Source organism: Anopheles nili, chromosome 2, assembly GCF_943737925.1.
Source record: "Anopheles nili chromosome 2, idAnoNiliSN_F5_01, whole genome shotgun sequence".
Classification (NCBI taxonomy): domain Eukaryota; kingdom Metazoa; phylum Arthropoda; class Insecta; order Diptera; family Culicidae; genus Anopheles; species Anopheles nili.
In genome coordinates this window covers 19,375,558-19,391,995 of record NC_071291.1, presented here as the reverse complement: position 1 = coordinate 19,391,995, position 16,438 = coordinate 19,375,558, and the positions used below count along the sequence as shown (strand labels likewise).

Here is a 16,438-nt window from a genome sequence, read left to right as displayed (position 1 = left end):
ACGGCCGCAGCTAACACAGAAGCTCCTCCGGAAACTCTCCCACTCGATGGTATAAATTCAATTTTTCCTTTACACGAAATGAACAAACAGTAAACGCTTCGCAAAGTGTTGTTATCCAATTTAGCGCCTTGCGCCGCAGGTTGTGTACTAATTTTACAGTAAGCTTCCATCCCAAGCCGCCGTGGGCGTCGCTTGTGCGTTTACCATATTGCGAAAATGATTTATCTTTCCTCGAAAATCAACCTCACCCCCGGTGCGGGCTTCCTGCGTGGCTTCTTCCGGCCATTGTTGATGAATAGCAAATATTGGCCAAAACCGGCACCATTGGCGGTTAATTTTTACAATATACCCGACGTCCGGCGGTCGATACCCGGCCGCAGTCACCCCCAACTGCGATAGAAAACGCTCCATTCCCATAGCCCAACCAATGTGAAGCGAAAATTCCGACGCGTACGATGGAAGGTTAATTTTTGTACCCCTCAAATATTCCTCATCCCGCAAACCTCATCGGGCCAAATAGAAACCGGAATAATTCTCCCAAAATATGGAATGAAATTGATGACGCGTGAAATATTACACCCGTGTTCTATCCTGCTCGGTGTGGGTGGGAAATATAGTTATCGGTCACGTCTCACGTTGGGTAGGCTACGTTTCCGGTGAATGTTGCTAAATTAGACCCTGGTGGTGTCATTCGATAGGATCGAGCTGTGAAACCGTGGCGTTGGTTCTAATGCGGTTAGCATATTCGCTGAGCCAGATGGAAGCGAGTGGGCGCTAGTGTGTTTGACCGCCACCAGTAAGTGAAACTGGGGTACCCTCTGACCCATGCCAGTCAGCCTAAAATAGCGTCCGAAACGTGTCAAATCTGTGATTATCTAAGCGACCTGGGAGTCGCCACTCGTTGTGGTTTCTATTTCGAGACGAAGAAAAAAAACATCACCAACGTACACATTCAATTAGGGAAAGGGTTTTATATAAACATGTTAACGAGAGTACCGTTGGAAATATAGTCCACTACTAGGGAAACATTTTGTCTTTTTAAACATCCCGTTGGGAATGTAAAAAAAAGCACACACAACTGCGAAAGTTGTGTAGGACTCTGTAGCCTGGAAGCTGCATAGGTGCTCATGCAACACGTTGACTGGAAGTCACATTCCCGTGAGTGATCGTAGATGAGTGATCGAGTGCCTGCGGTGGAAATGAGCCCCAGGAGTGCCATTCCCAAGGAAAACAGACAGCGTGGCACGGGAAATAGGTAAGTAGGTACCATGTTTATGAACATTCCCAATTAATCATATCAAAACTTCAAAACACGCTCCCTCGCACTCGACTGTTACGGGGCCATCTATAAGGTATTATAAAACACACAACAGCACATCTCACGCGAATCGTTTCGCGCAGTTTTAATTAATGACCAAGTTAGATCGCGCTAATTCAGTTCGGATATACATCCTCTAGAACTGGTTGCATGTATTTGCAAGCGGGGGAAGTTCGCGTGCCGCAACTTCCGAAGAGAAAAGGCTTCCAGAACAAATAAATTTAGCCCACCGTGCTGGTAAATAAATGTACAACGTCGCCGTTCTGCGATTGATCGGCGCGTTCAAACGGCTCCAACACTCGGGGGCCGGTTCGAGGCGAAACGAATTAGTTTCTCTCCGTCTCGCCCGAGAACTGCGGAAATGTCCAAAACACTTTAGCAGCGGGGAAGCGAAGCGAATAAAAATCAACCTTACCCAGCGGGGACGTCTGCAAAGCACATTTCCCATCCGAAGCGCAACGATGAAAGCTACGATGACGGTAATTGGGTCCCGTATTTATGGCGAAACTTTACCCAGCGGCAGGTCATAATCAATATTTTTTATCAGTAAAGTTTTTTCGTCCACCTCCAGTGGCCTTTCTTTCGCTTTCTTTCTGCTTAACTCGCTCTCTCTCTCCATCTTTCCCTGTCTTTTTCTCTCGTACTGCGAAGGGTGCTTTTGGAAGCTACGTGAAGTACATCCTTTAAAATACCCCTTAAAAAGACCAGTCAACGAGTTTAACCCTTTTACAGCAGATCGCTTACGATGTCCGGTGGGTGGAATGTTCAAGCACCCGGCAGACGGTTAATTATGTTATCGTCACTGCGAATGTTTGTAAAACTTTCCAATTTTACTGCCAAAGCGTGCCCGTGGTAAGACACATCCAACCGGGATGAAAAGCGTAATTCGATAATTGAGCACGTTTAAACGGACTAAACGGTGCAAGGAGCACCTTGGCACTACGGGAAGAAAAAATTTCAATAAAAAAAAGAATGTCACAAGTCGTGCCCTTCCATTAGCCGATCGAAAATTGCCGCTCTTTGCGCCTCTCGCAATCATCGGAACAAGGTCAAACAAGCCGTTTTATATACTCCAAATATTAGTCTACAGTCTCAATCGAAGCCCTTTTTTAACAAAACCCTAATCCGAAGGCTCAGCACCTTCACATCTTTTTCCGCAAGAAGGTATGATGTAAAAAACTTTCCCCAACGATGGTACACGGTGGGAGGACCATGGGCGGGAAAACTTTGCGAATTCGTGCAAATCATGCCGCAGCTCTAGTGACTGGCAGAACTGACCGGATGGTTGCACGACGCCGTCCGAAATCCTTTGGGATTTGAAATTGTTTCAGCTTTGCTTTCTGCGTGTCTCCGCCGGTGAGGATGCGCCGAAGGGCCTAAATGGAGAAGGGAAGAGGTCGGTTCGGGGGTCGAATTTAAGTGAAAAGTTATTCCCGAGCGTCTCCATTTGTGGGACTCTCTGCTTTTCCACCCCAGTAGCGTTTTCGACACGCGTTTCTGCAAGCCCGAAAAGGAAAACACAAAGAAAAGGAGCTTTACACCCGGCGAGCAGTGTTTTTCTTGCTGATCCTTACTTGCCACTGCGCTTGATGAGACTGCAATGGAATGGATGATTTGAGGGAAAAAAAATTAAATAAATAAAAACGCTCAAACAAATGATGAGTTCATCGTGTGCCCTCGCCCTTCCAATTCATAACTTAACGAACCGCTATAAAACAGCCTCCAATGCCACCACTGCATGGAGGGCATTTTCTCCGGAATGTATCTCCGCAAAAATAAAAATAAAAAGTTTCTCCATTTCTTTGCTGGGTTTTCCTAAAACAATGCGCACCAGCACGTTTGCATGAGTACTTGCTTTTCTTTCTTTCGAATTGGCTCTGCTTTATCTACCGGCACACGAACGTTAAATCGCAACAACAAAAATGGCCATCAAAACGCAGTTAAACAGTTGAAAATCGTCAAAACGAAATGAATTGCGCAAAGCAAATTTGCTTCCGCGTTCCGAGGCAGGGTGAGTAATGAGAGTCCCATTTCTTTTTTGCGCCTTTAAGCACGTGGCAAATGACATTTTTGATAGTAATTATTTTCCCGAAAGCCACAATTTACAACCCCGCGTAGCCGGAAGCTGGTTATGGTTCTGGCATTTTTTAAAGCACCGGATATGACTCGAAAAGGTTTCTTTCTTCCTTTTTGCTAAACGAAGGACAGAATATATATGTGTTACGGTGTACATTAGCCAATAAAGTTTTCTTGCGTAGTTAAATTTAGCTCATACAAATGTCGCAAAACGCAAGCTGCAGAACAATTTTTTTCCAATGCTTTTGACTAATTAAAAATTTGGAATAAATATTGCAATGCTCAATCGAAATTCGTATGCATACACCTCTTCGAATTGACCTTTGACATTGAATGACCTTATCCACATAAAAATAGCTCATGCTACCAAGCACGCGAACCGGCAAAACAGGGAGGTTTATTTAGCGACACGTGTAAACGCGCCTCCATCGCATACTTTGTTATCGCGCCGAACCAGCTGTTGCTTGCGGTGGAGGTTTAATCCGGTTACTAGGCAAGCGCATCTCAACTACGCACGGCATCGTTTTACGCGGCGCGACAACAGACCCGTTTACATAACAATCAAGCTTTGTTAATTGTGTCCAATGAATCTGGCCGGCAAAGTGGTCCTCATCACCGGTGCGAGCAGTGGCATCGGTGCGGCGACCGCGCTTAAGTTCTCGCAGCTCGGTGCATCGCTTGCGCTAACCGGACGCAAAGTAGACAACCTGAACGATGTCGCTAAACAGTGCACCGGATCGGCTGGCTCCCCGTTCGTGGTCGCTGGAGATATTACCAAGGAGGCCGATACGGAGCGCGTGCTGAAGGCCACCATCGAGAAGTACGGCAAACTGGACGTGCTGGTGAACAATGCGGGTATCATCGAGACGGGAACCATCGAAACGACCAGCCTGGAACAGTTCGATCGGGTAATGAACACCAACATCCGGTCGGTGTACCACCTCACGATGCTGGCCGTACCACATCTCGTACAATCGAAGGGCAACGTGGTGAATGTGTCCAGTGTCAACGGGATCCGCTCGTTCCCGGGTGTGCTGGCGTACAACATCTCGAAGATGGCGGTCGATCAGTTTACGCGCTGCGTCGCCCTCGAGCTAGCCGCCAAAGGAGTGCGTGTGAACTGCGTCAACCCAGGGGTGACGGTTACCAACCTGCACAAGCGAGGCGGCATGGACGAGCAGACGTACGCCAAGTTTCTGGAGCACTCGAGAAACACCCACGCCATGGGCCGGCCGGGACAGGCGTCCGAGGTGGCCGATGCCATCGTGTTTCTGGCCAGCGACACGTCGTCTTTTGTAACCGGAGCCAGCTTGCCAGTGGACGGAGGCCGTCACGCCATGTGCCCACGCTAGTGCCAAAACGTAGGTGTAAGACGAAAACGAAAAACGCATTCTCATTCTTGTTACAGTAGAAAGCTTATTTTACTTCGATACGCTTCGAATAAAATGCTCTTGATTTAATCCAATTACCCATTGCGCAAGTCCGTCTGACGGTCCTTCCAGGGCATCCGAAACGGCAACAGTTTATCGCGGACACATCGCGTGTCTACCTCCGTCCACGTTGATAGTCACACCGGTGATGAAGCTCGCACCGTCCGATGCGAGAAAAGCAATCGTCGAAGCGACCTCCTCCGCTACTCCCGGGCGTCCGAGGGCGTGCGTTTGTTCGCATTTCTTCAGAAATGCCGCATACGATTCTTCATCCATGCCACCACGCTTGTGGATGTCCGTAATGATAACACCTACGAGAGGGTGGAAGGAAATTACTAGAACCTATTCCTACCATGTCGCTTTACCACGCAGAATGGGGATGATCTTACCAGGATTTACGGCATTCACCCGAACCTGCTTCGGAGCTAGCTCGAGCGCGGTACAACGCGTGAACTGATCGATGGCCGCCTTGGACATGCTGTATGCCAAAATTCCCGGGAACGACCGGTTCCCGGCAACACTCGACAGATTCACGATATTGCCCTTCGTCTTTATCAGCAGCGGCACGGCGAGCATGGTCAAGTGGTACACGCCACGCACGTTGGTGTTCATCATCTCATCGAACTGCTGCAGGTTCGTGTTTTCGATCGAACCATTGGCCAAGATGCCAGCATTGTTGACCAGCACGTCCAGTTTGCCGTACTTGGCAACGATTTCGTCGAGCACGCGCTTGTTATCCTCCTCCTTGGTCACATCGGCGACGATAAGCAGGGGCTTGTTCTTCGACGTGCTTTCGCACGATTCGCCGACCTTCTTCAGGTTGGCCTCGTTGCGTCCGGTAAGGGCGAGCGAAGCTCCGAACTTAGCGAAGTAGATCGCGGTTCCTTCGCCGATGCCAGATGATGCTCCGGTGATGAGAACCACTTTACCGGTGAAATCCATCGTACTTAGTATCCGAGTGCGTGTGGTATGAACCTACGGAGATAAGAAACTGAAGTGGGCTGTTTGCACAGTGATAATTGTCTTTTACCTTTACAATTGATACTTAATCGGAAGGCACAATCGGTGACTGGTTATCGAAATGTTGATGGAACAATTGCTGTCATGCTGGTATGATATCCTATTACCGATTGATGAGCTCAAGCATGCTTCAGCTCGTGATATGTTTTTACTCATGTACAAGAACTGCGATCTCCAGTAAGTTATTATTTGATTTTTTCACAAAACAATCACTTACTATTCATTCAATTTCTTTTATGCATTTTCAAAATAAAATCAAAAAACCCCACGCTTTTACAACACCATTTGAACCAGGCACTGTAAACATTCCATTATCGTTGCGTTTGCCGGCTTTCGTAGCTGTCAGGCGGATCCAGGTTTGTTTTTGTTTAGAAAACGAATGTACAACGCGATTCGGTTTCATGAATATTTACGTTTTGCTCGTGTGTATACAATCATCTTACGATGAATTTCATTCTCCCGGGTGCCAACGTGAAAAGTATGCTATATGTGATTTAATACCACACAATCCATCCCGTAACCACCTGGTCTCGTTTCAGTTCTGGCCCGCACGGTGAACTGCTTCTCAAAAATAGGCACTGAATTGTTCTTCGAGGCCACCCCGAGTGGGCTTGATTTGAAGACGATCAACCCGACTAACACCGCGTACGCGATTGCACAGTTCAAGTCCGATTTCTTCATTAGTTTCCAGCAAGGTGCTCAAGATACGCCCGACGAGAACTGCTGCAAGATATCGGTGAAGCCAATTCTGAAGATATTCAAAAACCTTGCAACGGTAAGTGCACGCACAAGCCGACACAAGTATTATTTGCAGTCTTAGTTGAGTTATTCTTGTTTTGTCGTAGATTCAAACTTGCAAAATTTGGCTCGACATTACCCAGTCCAAGATCATATTTCAATTTCGATGTAAATCCGACGTGTTAAAAACGCACAAAATATACCTGCTCGAGAGCGAACACGTAAACTCGCTTAACCTACCGGACACGATGCCTAGTGAGATCGTGGGAAACCATAAGGTGTTCACCAACATTCTAATGCACCTGTACACCTCCGTGGATGAAATCACGTTCGATCTGAAGGAGGACAACACGATCGTGTCCAACTACGTCGATAACGAGGAATCCGATCGTTCGACGTTGCGATCAACACTTGCGATTAACCCATCTGCCTTCCAACTGTATCAACTGTCGAGCAACGCTAACCTAACGTTCTGCTTTAAGGAATTCAAAGCAATAACGATGTTGGCGGCCTTGTGCAGGTTGAATATTCAAATGAACTTTTCCGCCCCCGGTTCGCCGATAATGCTACAAATGACCAAAGGAGAAACGGTACACATGAAGTTCATAATGGGGACGATGCAACCTTCAGCACAATTGAGCGGACGACGAGCGCACCGCAGAAAGCAAGCCGAGCTTAATACGTCCCATCGTTCCATTGTGATGGACAGCGAAGGAATCAACACGTGCCTTACCGACGACATCACGTGTAACGCTAACATGGAAACGTCCCAAACGCATGGACAGCCTCGCTTGCGGAAACCCTCTCGTGATGCCACAAACAGAAGCTTACGAGCCATAGAGAACGAATCCGACCTCGGTGCAGCTCGATCCGTGCGTGTCGAACGCCAAAGGGAAGCAGATTCCGTGCACGATCTACGACAACCGTGCATAGCGCCTTCAAACATCGAACCCGAATCGGAAGTCATGTTCGTCGAGCATAATGTTGAACCAAATCCTTTCCTGTCGGGGTTAAACATCCGCAATCCCAGCGTTAATCGACTTGACTCGTTACCGTCGCTGTCGGTAGATTCCGTGACAGTAAACAGCCGTCGACGATCGCAAACGGGCGATGCATCAATGCTTTCGCGGAAGCGTCCTCAACCTGCGAGTCCCCCGAGCGAACTAAACCAGCCCCCGCAAACAGGCGACACTATCCCCGAGTCACCGGACGTGATTGAGGAACGGCAGCGCAAACAGGCAAAGTTGCGGCACATCTTTCGCCGGTGTTTCGAACCGACGTTTCATCCGGCCATGCAACCCGGCTGCAGCCAAATATTTGCCCCCAACTCCGACACCGAAGATGATTGGTGAGCGACGCAGGCCGTTAGCTTAACGTGTTAGTGCTCTCGGCAAACCAGAGGCTCCCAGATGTTTCGGAATGGGAATAAAGCGAATCCGTGGTACGGCTTTTTTTTTTCTTTACAATCTCGTCGGTAGTTCTCTCTTTATTGTCTCTTGTAATTTGTTCCCGTTTGAGCGACGTCGCGGCTATCACTGTCTTGTTACGCAAAAAAAAAGTTGCAGTAGCAGTAGGAAGTCTGTTGTCATTGTACACGTCGTACGAATAAATTAAATAAATAAATAATTTAAATAAATAAATAAATTATCTTAAAACTCCTAGTCAGTTTTGCTTCCCGTCCGCCGAGTGCTGCTCCTGCTGCGGCTGCCACGCTGCGGTCGCTTGCATTCTGTTTGGCTGCCGATTGGAACCTGGAAGTTGGCTGCTGTTGGCGCTTCGTTTTGGGCCTAATTGTATGCCCGCAGCATAGGCATCGCGATCGCGCAGTGCGGCCGCCATGCAGGAGTGCAGATGTTCGCGTGTTCCGTACTCTCCGTCTCCGTCTCTTCTCAATGCGCCTCCTTGAACGAGGTTTCGCGGACAGTAACGTGTCGGAGTTTGTTTCGTTTGTTTTGTTATCTGTTCCCGGCCGCGTCTCCGCGTGATGGTGGTGCAAGCGACCCGGTGGGAAAGGATGAGCGTCCGGGCGGGAGGGGATGCCTCCGGGGAGGAGGTAGGACCGAAGCGGGTTGACGCTGGTGATGGTGGTGGACCGCGCCGTACAGGACGACAGGGCGGTTACGTATGCCGAACACCGGTGGGTTTGGTTCCTATCCTGTTCCATGACCTTGGCCACGTGTTTCAGCCCACGTGTTTCAGCCCACGTGTTTCAGCCCACGTGTTTCCACTATCATCCCTGCCTGATCTCGCTCACTCTCTCTCGCTCGCTCGTTTTCTCCCCTCCTGTTTCTCAGACCCTCGTAAGCTTTTCCCTAGTCTCTTCACCTAATCCGCCATCATCCTTCGCGGATCCTTGTGCCTGCATGTGTTGTGTGTTCGTGCGCGCGTGTGTCAGAGTGTGGTCGTCCTTGGCTTCCTTGGCTTTCTTGGCTTGATTGGCTGAGTTTGTGTGTGTGTGTAAATGTATGCGTGTGTGTGTGTGTGAGTGGCGTGTAGCGGTAGGACGAAAGGAATCGGCGTGGAAACCGGCCCACACGGACCGCTCACACGTCCGACTCGGCAATGTCCTCCACGGCGCTCTCGTCGATCAGCTCGTCGCTGTCGTCCTCGTCGTCATCGTCGTCGTCATCGTCCTCCGCGTCCTCGTCCGCCTCCGCCCCGGCGGCCCCGCTCGCCGGCTGCTGGTCCTCCTTCTGGCCGGTGGTGGCGGCGGCTCCAGCGACGGCAGCGACGGGCGCTTCCTCGCTATCGTCGTCATCGTCATCGTCATCGTCGTCGTCATCGTCGCCGACCAGGGCGGACAGGTAGTCGTCGTCGTCGCCGCCGGTCGCCGGTTTCTTCTCCGGTTTCGTCACGGTTACGGGCTGAGCTGGAGCGTTCGCAACAACGTCAACTTTATTGTTATTCGTGTTTTGATTTTGTACCTTTTCTGGCGAGCCCTCGTCGTACTCCTCCTCCTCCTCGTCCTCCTCGACGGCGGCCTCGGTCGCACCGGTGGCACCATCGGCCGCACCCTGCCCGGCCAGCGATTCGGCGATCTTGTTCACCTCACTGTTCACGTCCAGCTCACCGGCCGGCTTCTTCACCGGGCTGTCCACCTCGTTCTGGGCGGCGGCCGCGTCGGCCAGGTCCAGCAGTGCCTGCGTGTTCTGTGGGCTCACCTTCTTCTTGGTCTTCTTGGCGACGGCCGGGACGGCGGGGGCGGCCACCGGTTCGGAGGCGGCAGCAGCCGGTTGGGCGGCGGCAGCGGCAGCGGCCTGTACGGCCGGCTGGACGACAGCGGCGGCGGCAGTGTCCTCATCATCATCATCATCATCATCGTCGTCGTCGTCATCATCGTCGTCGTCATCGAAGGCCCCTAGGAGGTCATCACCAAAAAAAGACAGCGCATCGTCCTCCTCATCATCATCATCATCATCATCATCGTCCTCTTCAGCAGCGGCAGCGGCGGCCGGAGCGACCTGATTGGCCGTCTGTTTCTGCTGATCGGCGATGGCAGCCGGCGCAACCGGGGCCGCTACTTCATCATCATCATCATCATCATCGTCATCATCATCGTCGATTTCATCCTCGACCGATCCTGCAGATTTTACGGCAAACGAAGCAAACAACGAATCGGATTAGGAAATGCCGCTTGACGATACCCAAAAAAAACCATGCCTGATGCCCGATGCACTTACCAATGATGTCCTCCTCGTCGTCATCGTCATCATCCGCATCGTCGTCATCGTCCTCGGCCGACTCGTCGTCATCGCCTAGATCGAACTCATCCGAATCGTCATCGTCGTCATCATCATCGTCACCACCGGCCGGGACAACGGGGGCCGCAGGTACGGCTCCGTCGAGGGGTGCTGCGGCCACGGCTAGATCATCCGTGCCCTGCCGGGAAATGAGCGTGCCCTTGTGTGCGTTTCGTCCCTCTGGAAAAGCGCGGAGAAAATTCGTTACTCCCACACATCTCGTCCCATCATCATCACCGAAAAGCATCAAACACCTACCATCATTGACCGGTTTGGAGGCGGCGAAGGCGATAATGATCAGAATTAGTAATAGCTCCAACAGGAATGTGACTTTCATTTTTGTTTTTCTATTCTGTTTGCTGCGAAACGAAACAGACAAAAGGCGGAACAACGCACACATTAATTAGGCCAGTTAGCAGTTCCAGCTGCACCGTTTGATCGGTACCGCACTCGATCAATTATACCAGCCCGTGATTGCCGTTATTGCCCCTGCGTACTATGCTTCTGCTGCTACTGCTGTTACTGTTGCTACTCTTGCTGCTGCTGGAATGCTTCCTCTTGCGTGAACGTGCTGAACTCGATTCGAAAAATGCCGATCCGCAAACTTTCTTTCTGCGTGGAAACCCGCGCAATGGTGTTTCTGGGTGAGCGCTCAGGCTCTCGCGAGCTCGTATGCTAATTATTCATTCATCATTCACCCCCTGCTTCAGTGAGGGAAGGTGTGCCCTTCTCCTTGACCATCGGATCGTGCGTGTGTGTGCGAGTGATCGCGAGACTGGCTCGCGGTCAACGACCACAACGGCAGCCATTTTCTGCTTTCCACTCGCAGGTGCGAAGATAGCGTGCTGAAAGTGAACTTTCTTTTCCACACCACGCGACCAGTGTCACAAGGTCTCGGCATCGTGGTGATCGTGCGAATCCACCCCCAACCCAACGCCCCACCCAATATGGCTGCGCAACGTGGCGATGACCATCGTTGTTTGGAATTCCTGCGCGAGAGCGAGATTGGTGCAAGGATTGGTTTTTGCGTGGGGTGGTCTCTTTGGTGATCTGTTCGCAATTTATGAATCACCTTCGCCCAGCGTTCCCCGATTCGGCGATGAGTTTATCCCTTTACAACCGCAACCGGCGCAGTGTTCCTTTCTCCGGCTTTTTCTCACAAAAATAAAGAAATAAAAGCTCCTTGCGGGGTGGTGATTGGAATGCCGTTTTAGGATCGCCGTTGATCAGTGGGTCTTTCGAATTTTACAGCCTCCACGGGCCCAACCTGGTTCGGGTCGTGTTATCTGCCATTCGAATGCATTAGCGAATGGTACTGGAATGGTGCCGTTTGGGCGAAAAAAAACCCCCAACGATCAACCCCGACCGAAAACTTCATGCTCTTGCTCGGGGTTTTCTTTTTTTTCTTTTGGCTTACCCACAGCATCTTGCAACGCTTCTGCTGGATCGGTTTTCGGGCCACAGCAATGCCCGATTAATGGCGGTCGATTGGGTCGCGTGGAGTTTGTTCAACTCAAATCTCCCAAAAAACCTCCTAAAAACGGTCAGCGAGCTTCGACCATCTCGACCATCGACCAGCTCGAAGGCGAAGAACATTTGAAGAAATGGAAAGTTCAAACAGGTTACCTTGATTATGGTTCAATCAACTTTCTCTCTTCTCCTCCTCCTCCCCCGCCCCGTTCCGACCCATCCGTGTGGTCAAATGCATTCGAAGCCTCGAAATAAAACACCAAAATAGCCGGCCAACCGGACCTCATCACGGTGCGGCCTAATCTAACCGGTCTTCCGTCGATCCGGCGATCAATTTCGAGCAACTTTCGCCGCCTCCCGCATCCCGTGTAGCGCGTTTCTCTTTGCTCGCATCCCTCCATCGCTTCTTCGTATTTTCTTTATCACGCAGTCACACACACACACACACGCGCGCACACGCACAAACACGAGCGGAGAAGGGCTCATACCATGACGATCTTGAACTGCGCGATCGCGTGAACGGATAAACAACTCATCAATAACAGCAGCAACAACAACAACAACAAACCCACCCAAAAGGGAATCCGAAAATTGGAGATGAATGCGAAGATAGAAACCGGCCCACTCCGATCGATCGGAAAAAAGCGCCGATCTTCAATGCGCAACGGGGTGAAGCTCACCCGAGAGCGCACCCCGTTGGGTATGGCCTACTTTGTGTGTTTGTGGCTGGATGCTACGAAGGAGTGAAGAGGGGGTGGGGGGGGGAGGAAGGGGGACTCATCAACATATTTAAATTTGCCTAGCGCGGCTCACAAAACCACCTAATTGGCGGGGCCGGATCGAGGAAAGTATGCTAATCGCTTCAATTGCCTGTGATTAGTCCGGAAAGTCCGGATGGTCAACTGGACCTCCCCCGGGGAGAGAGAGAGAGAGAGAGAGAGAGAGGGGGGGGGGGAGGAAACGTTCGTCAGTCGAGCGTTTGCTCCAGTTTCCACGAGTTTTCTACCGCGAGGGGCTTTCCTTGCTATTCTCCCTTGAAACCAGCGGACGGATGAGCAACAAAAACTAAACTTAAGCTAAGTTATGCGAAATTAATTGCCTCTATCAGTGATGGCACCCTCGGTTAGTCCCGTAAAGAGCTTTACGTCGTAAAAAAAGCCCCACGCAGCGGCGTAGCTTTCAGAAAGTTCTGCCTGCGAGGTTGCGCGCGAGCAAAAGACTTCAACAGCCGAGCAAGCGACGAACCCGCGGTGATGCTGCGCACCGGGGCACTCCTTGTTTCGGAATTTTCACTTTTTACCGGCTCAAGCCGTGGACCAAGAAGCCAGCTACCTAGCATCCGGTCGAGCTCGGTCAGCATTTGTGTGTGTGGGTGTGTGTGCGCGCGTGTGTGTATGTAAGGCGCACACGTACGCAGGCGCGGTTTCTCTTTCGAAAATGGGATGAGCTCATTCAAAAGGCTCGCCCTGTCGAATCGAAATGAAAGTGATAAAAGAAAAGAGAAAGTTTCCTTTTTTGCCCTCACATCCTACGCCCGTCGGAGGAGCAAAAGAAGAAGATGGGGGCTGGGGAGGCACTATGGGCCGCCCGGAATGTGTCCGTCGGTTTCGGAACACGAAACACGCCCGTGTCCGGCCGCCAGGGATGATCAACGAACTGTTGATTGCTTCGCAACAAGTCGATCGGGTAACGGATGGTTTAAACGGATTAACCGATCTCCGACGCTGCGACAGATAAAAGGGTTGATTGGGTCTAATGCGTTGCTCAAATTAGTGACTCATTGTTCGAGAAAAGCGCGCCCTAAAAGCAAGCCATTACGATTACCGATCGTTTGACGATCGATCGATGCAGTGGAGAAAAAGGATTTCCGTACCAAAAAGCATCTCAAAACTACCTGCAACGGCACGCTTGGCTCTCATTTACGAAGGGTGCTCTACAAAATCGGTGGCCATCGATGACCGCGAAATCTCAACTCCATCCGAATAAAAAAAATCTGGCAATCGGGCACGGAATAAATCGTGCCCCAACCAAAATACCCGGATGCAAACGATCGAGGAAATCTGGCGAATCCATAGCAATCTCCCCTTCGTGTGGGTCTACTCACGAGGCCAAACCCGGCCCAAAACCCGATCGACGCGTTTCCGCCCCCGGGAGGCGGATAGAGGCATTTCTAGGTCAAAAGCGGCATAATAATTAATATTGATTCTTTCCTCAATTTGGAACCGTTATCTGTTCGATATACGCGAGCCGCCAAACGCGGCCCAACCGCGGCCGGCCGACACTCTCTTTGCCCCACTCTGGGAGGCCTGAATTTGCATTCGAGAAAAGCTCTGGCAACCCCTCGGTGGAGCCTCGGTTTCGGCACCCAGAGCTCTTCTCCGCCTCGGGTCACTTCCAAGGCGCCAAGCAAAGGAAGTAATCAATAAGCTGATCAATGGCTCGCAACAACAAAAAAAAAATAAAAACCCGGCAAACGGGCACCGCATCGAACTTTCAACACATCGAAACGTCCGACAGCCCCAAAATTATCTGCCCGATCGGGTGGACGGGTTCCGGAAAGCAGGTCATAAAAGAAAATGGATCCCCAATGCCCGTCACTCTCTTTCGTGCCATCAGACGGGTGCTGGGTGGATGGGTTTTCTTTTCCTTTTTTTTAGTGAGCCACGGGCAAACCGGACACCGGTCGTTTTTTTTTTTTGCACTTTCGATCCATTTGGCCATTCTGGCCTGCAAATCCTGTCGTGAGCCAACCGGTCAAGGTTTGTTGTCGGCAAACCGTTTCTGACGGTTCTGAATTAGAGCGATTTGTACCCACGAGCAGTGTGTGGTGACACTTTTCACCGGTCTTGGTAACGTGCGGTTCCAGCAGCGTTTCCATCGGAGCTTTTCTGTGGGGCCAAATTAGCACTGAGTCAGCGAATCCGGGCGTTATCCAGCAACACCTCGGGAGTTGGGTTCTTTTTGTCTCTTCCCTCGGTTCCATTATTGTACAACACACGACAGCATCAGCAACACCAGCAACACCAGCAACATCCGCAACAGCGACAACAGCAGCAGCAGTTCCAGCACGCAGGGATTCGCAACCGTTTCTACTCACTTCGGGAGGGAAAAAGGTACTTTTTTGGGGGGAGGAAGCGAAACTAACTAGCCAAGGGGGGGAAAATGGCGAAACAAAAAAAACACGGACGCCGAGCCAAGGCAAAAAGTGGTCCGTTGCGAGCTGCTGCTACAACACTACACAACCAAATGTGGACGGCAAACTGGGCGTAGAGACACACTACTTTCTTCCACCGTGTACACCTCGATACTGACTGAACTGTTTCTACTTCTCAAACTCTTAATGAAACCTTTCCGTCTCCGGAGCCCCGAGAGCCGATCCTCGCGGAGAGACCGCACTCGCTTCCCCCCCTGCGTGCTTTCTTTCCCGTGGGGGGATCGTACAGGGAGATCGCGCTTTCACGCGATCCCCCACCCGCGGTGGAAAGGTACACGGAGGGGGTGGAGGGGGGAGAGGGAGATGGGGGATGGAAAAAAGGGGAGAAGAGAGGTGGTGGCGGTGGCCAAGACAAGCGTCTTCGCTCGCACTGTGCAGCGATGCCGAAACGATGTTGCCCCCCTACTTTTCGGTGCGTTAGGGGTTGATGGGGTGGAAATGGGGTGGAGGTAGTGATGGGGAGGGGGCTCATTGGAGCTTTTGAGCCGCGAGAAAACGCGCGTGTGCGAGCGAGAGAAAACATGAACGGAAAAAAGCCAGAGTGTGTGTGTGAGAGAGAGAGAGAAAGAGAGTGAGTCCACGGAGAAAAGTGTTACAAATATGTATCCAATGTGCCGTTCGTTCGTTCGTTCGTTCGTTCGAAGCGCTCTTTCTCTGGCAGTTTCTTGCGTTGGCATCTTTCGTTGTTTCCTTCGTTTGCGTTCTTCTCGTTCCATGTTTGCCACCCACCACCCCACGGGCCCTTTTCTTTTTCCCGCTCTCTCTCTCTCACTCTCTCTGTTTCACGCCCGGGTGTGCTCTCTTTCAAGCCGTTTCTTTTTCCTTTGCCGTTCAACCCCTTTGCCCGAAGGGGCCAACCGCCCTTCCCGCGTTGCGGATGCTCCTTCTAACTATTTTTTTCCCCCCATCTCGCTGCCGTTGGGGTCGCTCTCGTTATTATCAGCGCGCACACACGCACGCCCGAGCAGGCCCGCCGGAGGGGCGCACACATACGCAACCCGAGCGCAGGAACTGGCACATCTTCCCCCCCCCCTTTTCGTGGGCACCCACTATCCTCCCAGGTTTTCCCACCCATCGGAGGCACGCATGCCTAGGCGGTTGGTGCCCGTTTTCCGCTTTTCCGTCCGCACCGTGGCCGAGCTTTTCCGCCCGCTGGAGATTTCTTAATAAGCGCTTCCTCTCAAGCGCTCCCGGCTAGCGCTCGCTTGCGCAGGTAATTTCTTTAAAAGCTGGCACTCCCCCCCCCCCCCTCGCTCAACCGCACAGCCCTCTGCAGGGGTGCGCAGCCCTTTTGTTGCCCCCATTTGATGGTTCCCTCTGACGGGGACGAGTGCTTAGATAAGATCACTCAGAAGTGTCCACGCGCCGGCGCGATCGCCCTACGAGCGTGCGGTGGAAATTAAGCAAAGTGCCCTGCAAATGGTCACTCGAG

At 51.4% G+C, this 16,438-nt stretch overlaps 4 protein-coding genes across 4 annotated transcripts; 2 read left to right on the top strand and 2 right to left on the bottom strand.

Moving 5' to 3' along the window:
* Nucleotides 1–3,927: 3,927 nt before the first annotated feature.
* Nucleotides 3,928–4,852, top strand: LOC128731477 (3-oxoacyl-[acyl-carrier-protein] reductase FabG-like). The gene has a single exon (XM_053824600.1). The coding sequence runs from the start codon at nucleotides 3,979–3,981 to the stop codon at nucleotides 4,744–4,746; it is 768 nt and encodes a 255-aa protein (XP_053680575.1). The 5' UTR covers nucleotides 3,928–3,978; the 3' UTR covers nucleotides 4,747–4,852.
* Nucleotides 4,808–5,926, bottom strand: LOC128731476 (3-oxoacyl-[acyl-carrier-protein] reductase FabG-like). The gene is made up of 3 exons (XM_053824599.1): nucleotides 5,855–5,926; nucleotides 5,214–5,799; nucleotides 4,808–5,135 (listed from the first exon to the last, which is right to left on the bottom strand). Exons 2-3 carry the CDS (start codon nucleotides 5,764–5,766, stop codon nucleotides 4,918–4,920), a joined length of 771 nt encoding a protein of 256 aa, XP_053680574.1. The 5' UTR covers nucleotides 5,767–5,799; nucleotides 5,855–5,926; the 3' UTR covers nucleotides 4,808–4,917.
* A 362-nt stretch (nucleotides 5,927–6,288) lies between these two features.
* On the top strand, nucleotides 6,289–7,994 carry LOC128720472 (cell cycle checkpoint control protein RAD9A). The gene is made up of 3 exons (XM_053814142.1): nucleotides 6,289–6,322; nucleotides 6,384–6,619; nucleotides 6,690–7,994. Exons 1-3 carry the CDS (start codon nucleotides 6,289–6,291, stop codon nucleotides 7,932–7,934), a joined length of 1,515 nt encoding a protein of 504 aa, XP_053670117.1. The 3' UTR covers nucleotides 7,935–7,994.
* A 1,131-nt stretch (nucleotides 7,995–9,125) lies between these two features.
* On the bottom strand, nucleotides 9,126–10,659 carry LOC128720690 (coiled-coil domain-containing protein 1-like). The gene is made up of 3 exons (XM_053814379.1): nucleotides 10,581–10,659; nucleotides 10,263–10,502; nucleotides 9,126–10,162 (listed from the first exon to the last, which is right to left on the bottom strand). Exons 1-3 carry the CDS (start codon nucleotides 10,657–10,659, stop codon nucleotides 9,126–9,128), a joined length of 1,356 nt encoding a protein of 451 aa, XP_053670354.1.
* Nucleotides 10,660–16,438: the final 5,779 nt, after the last annotated feature.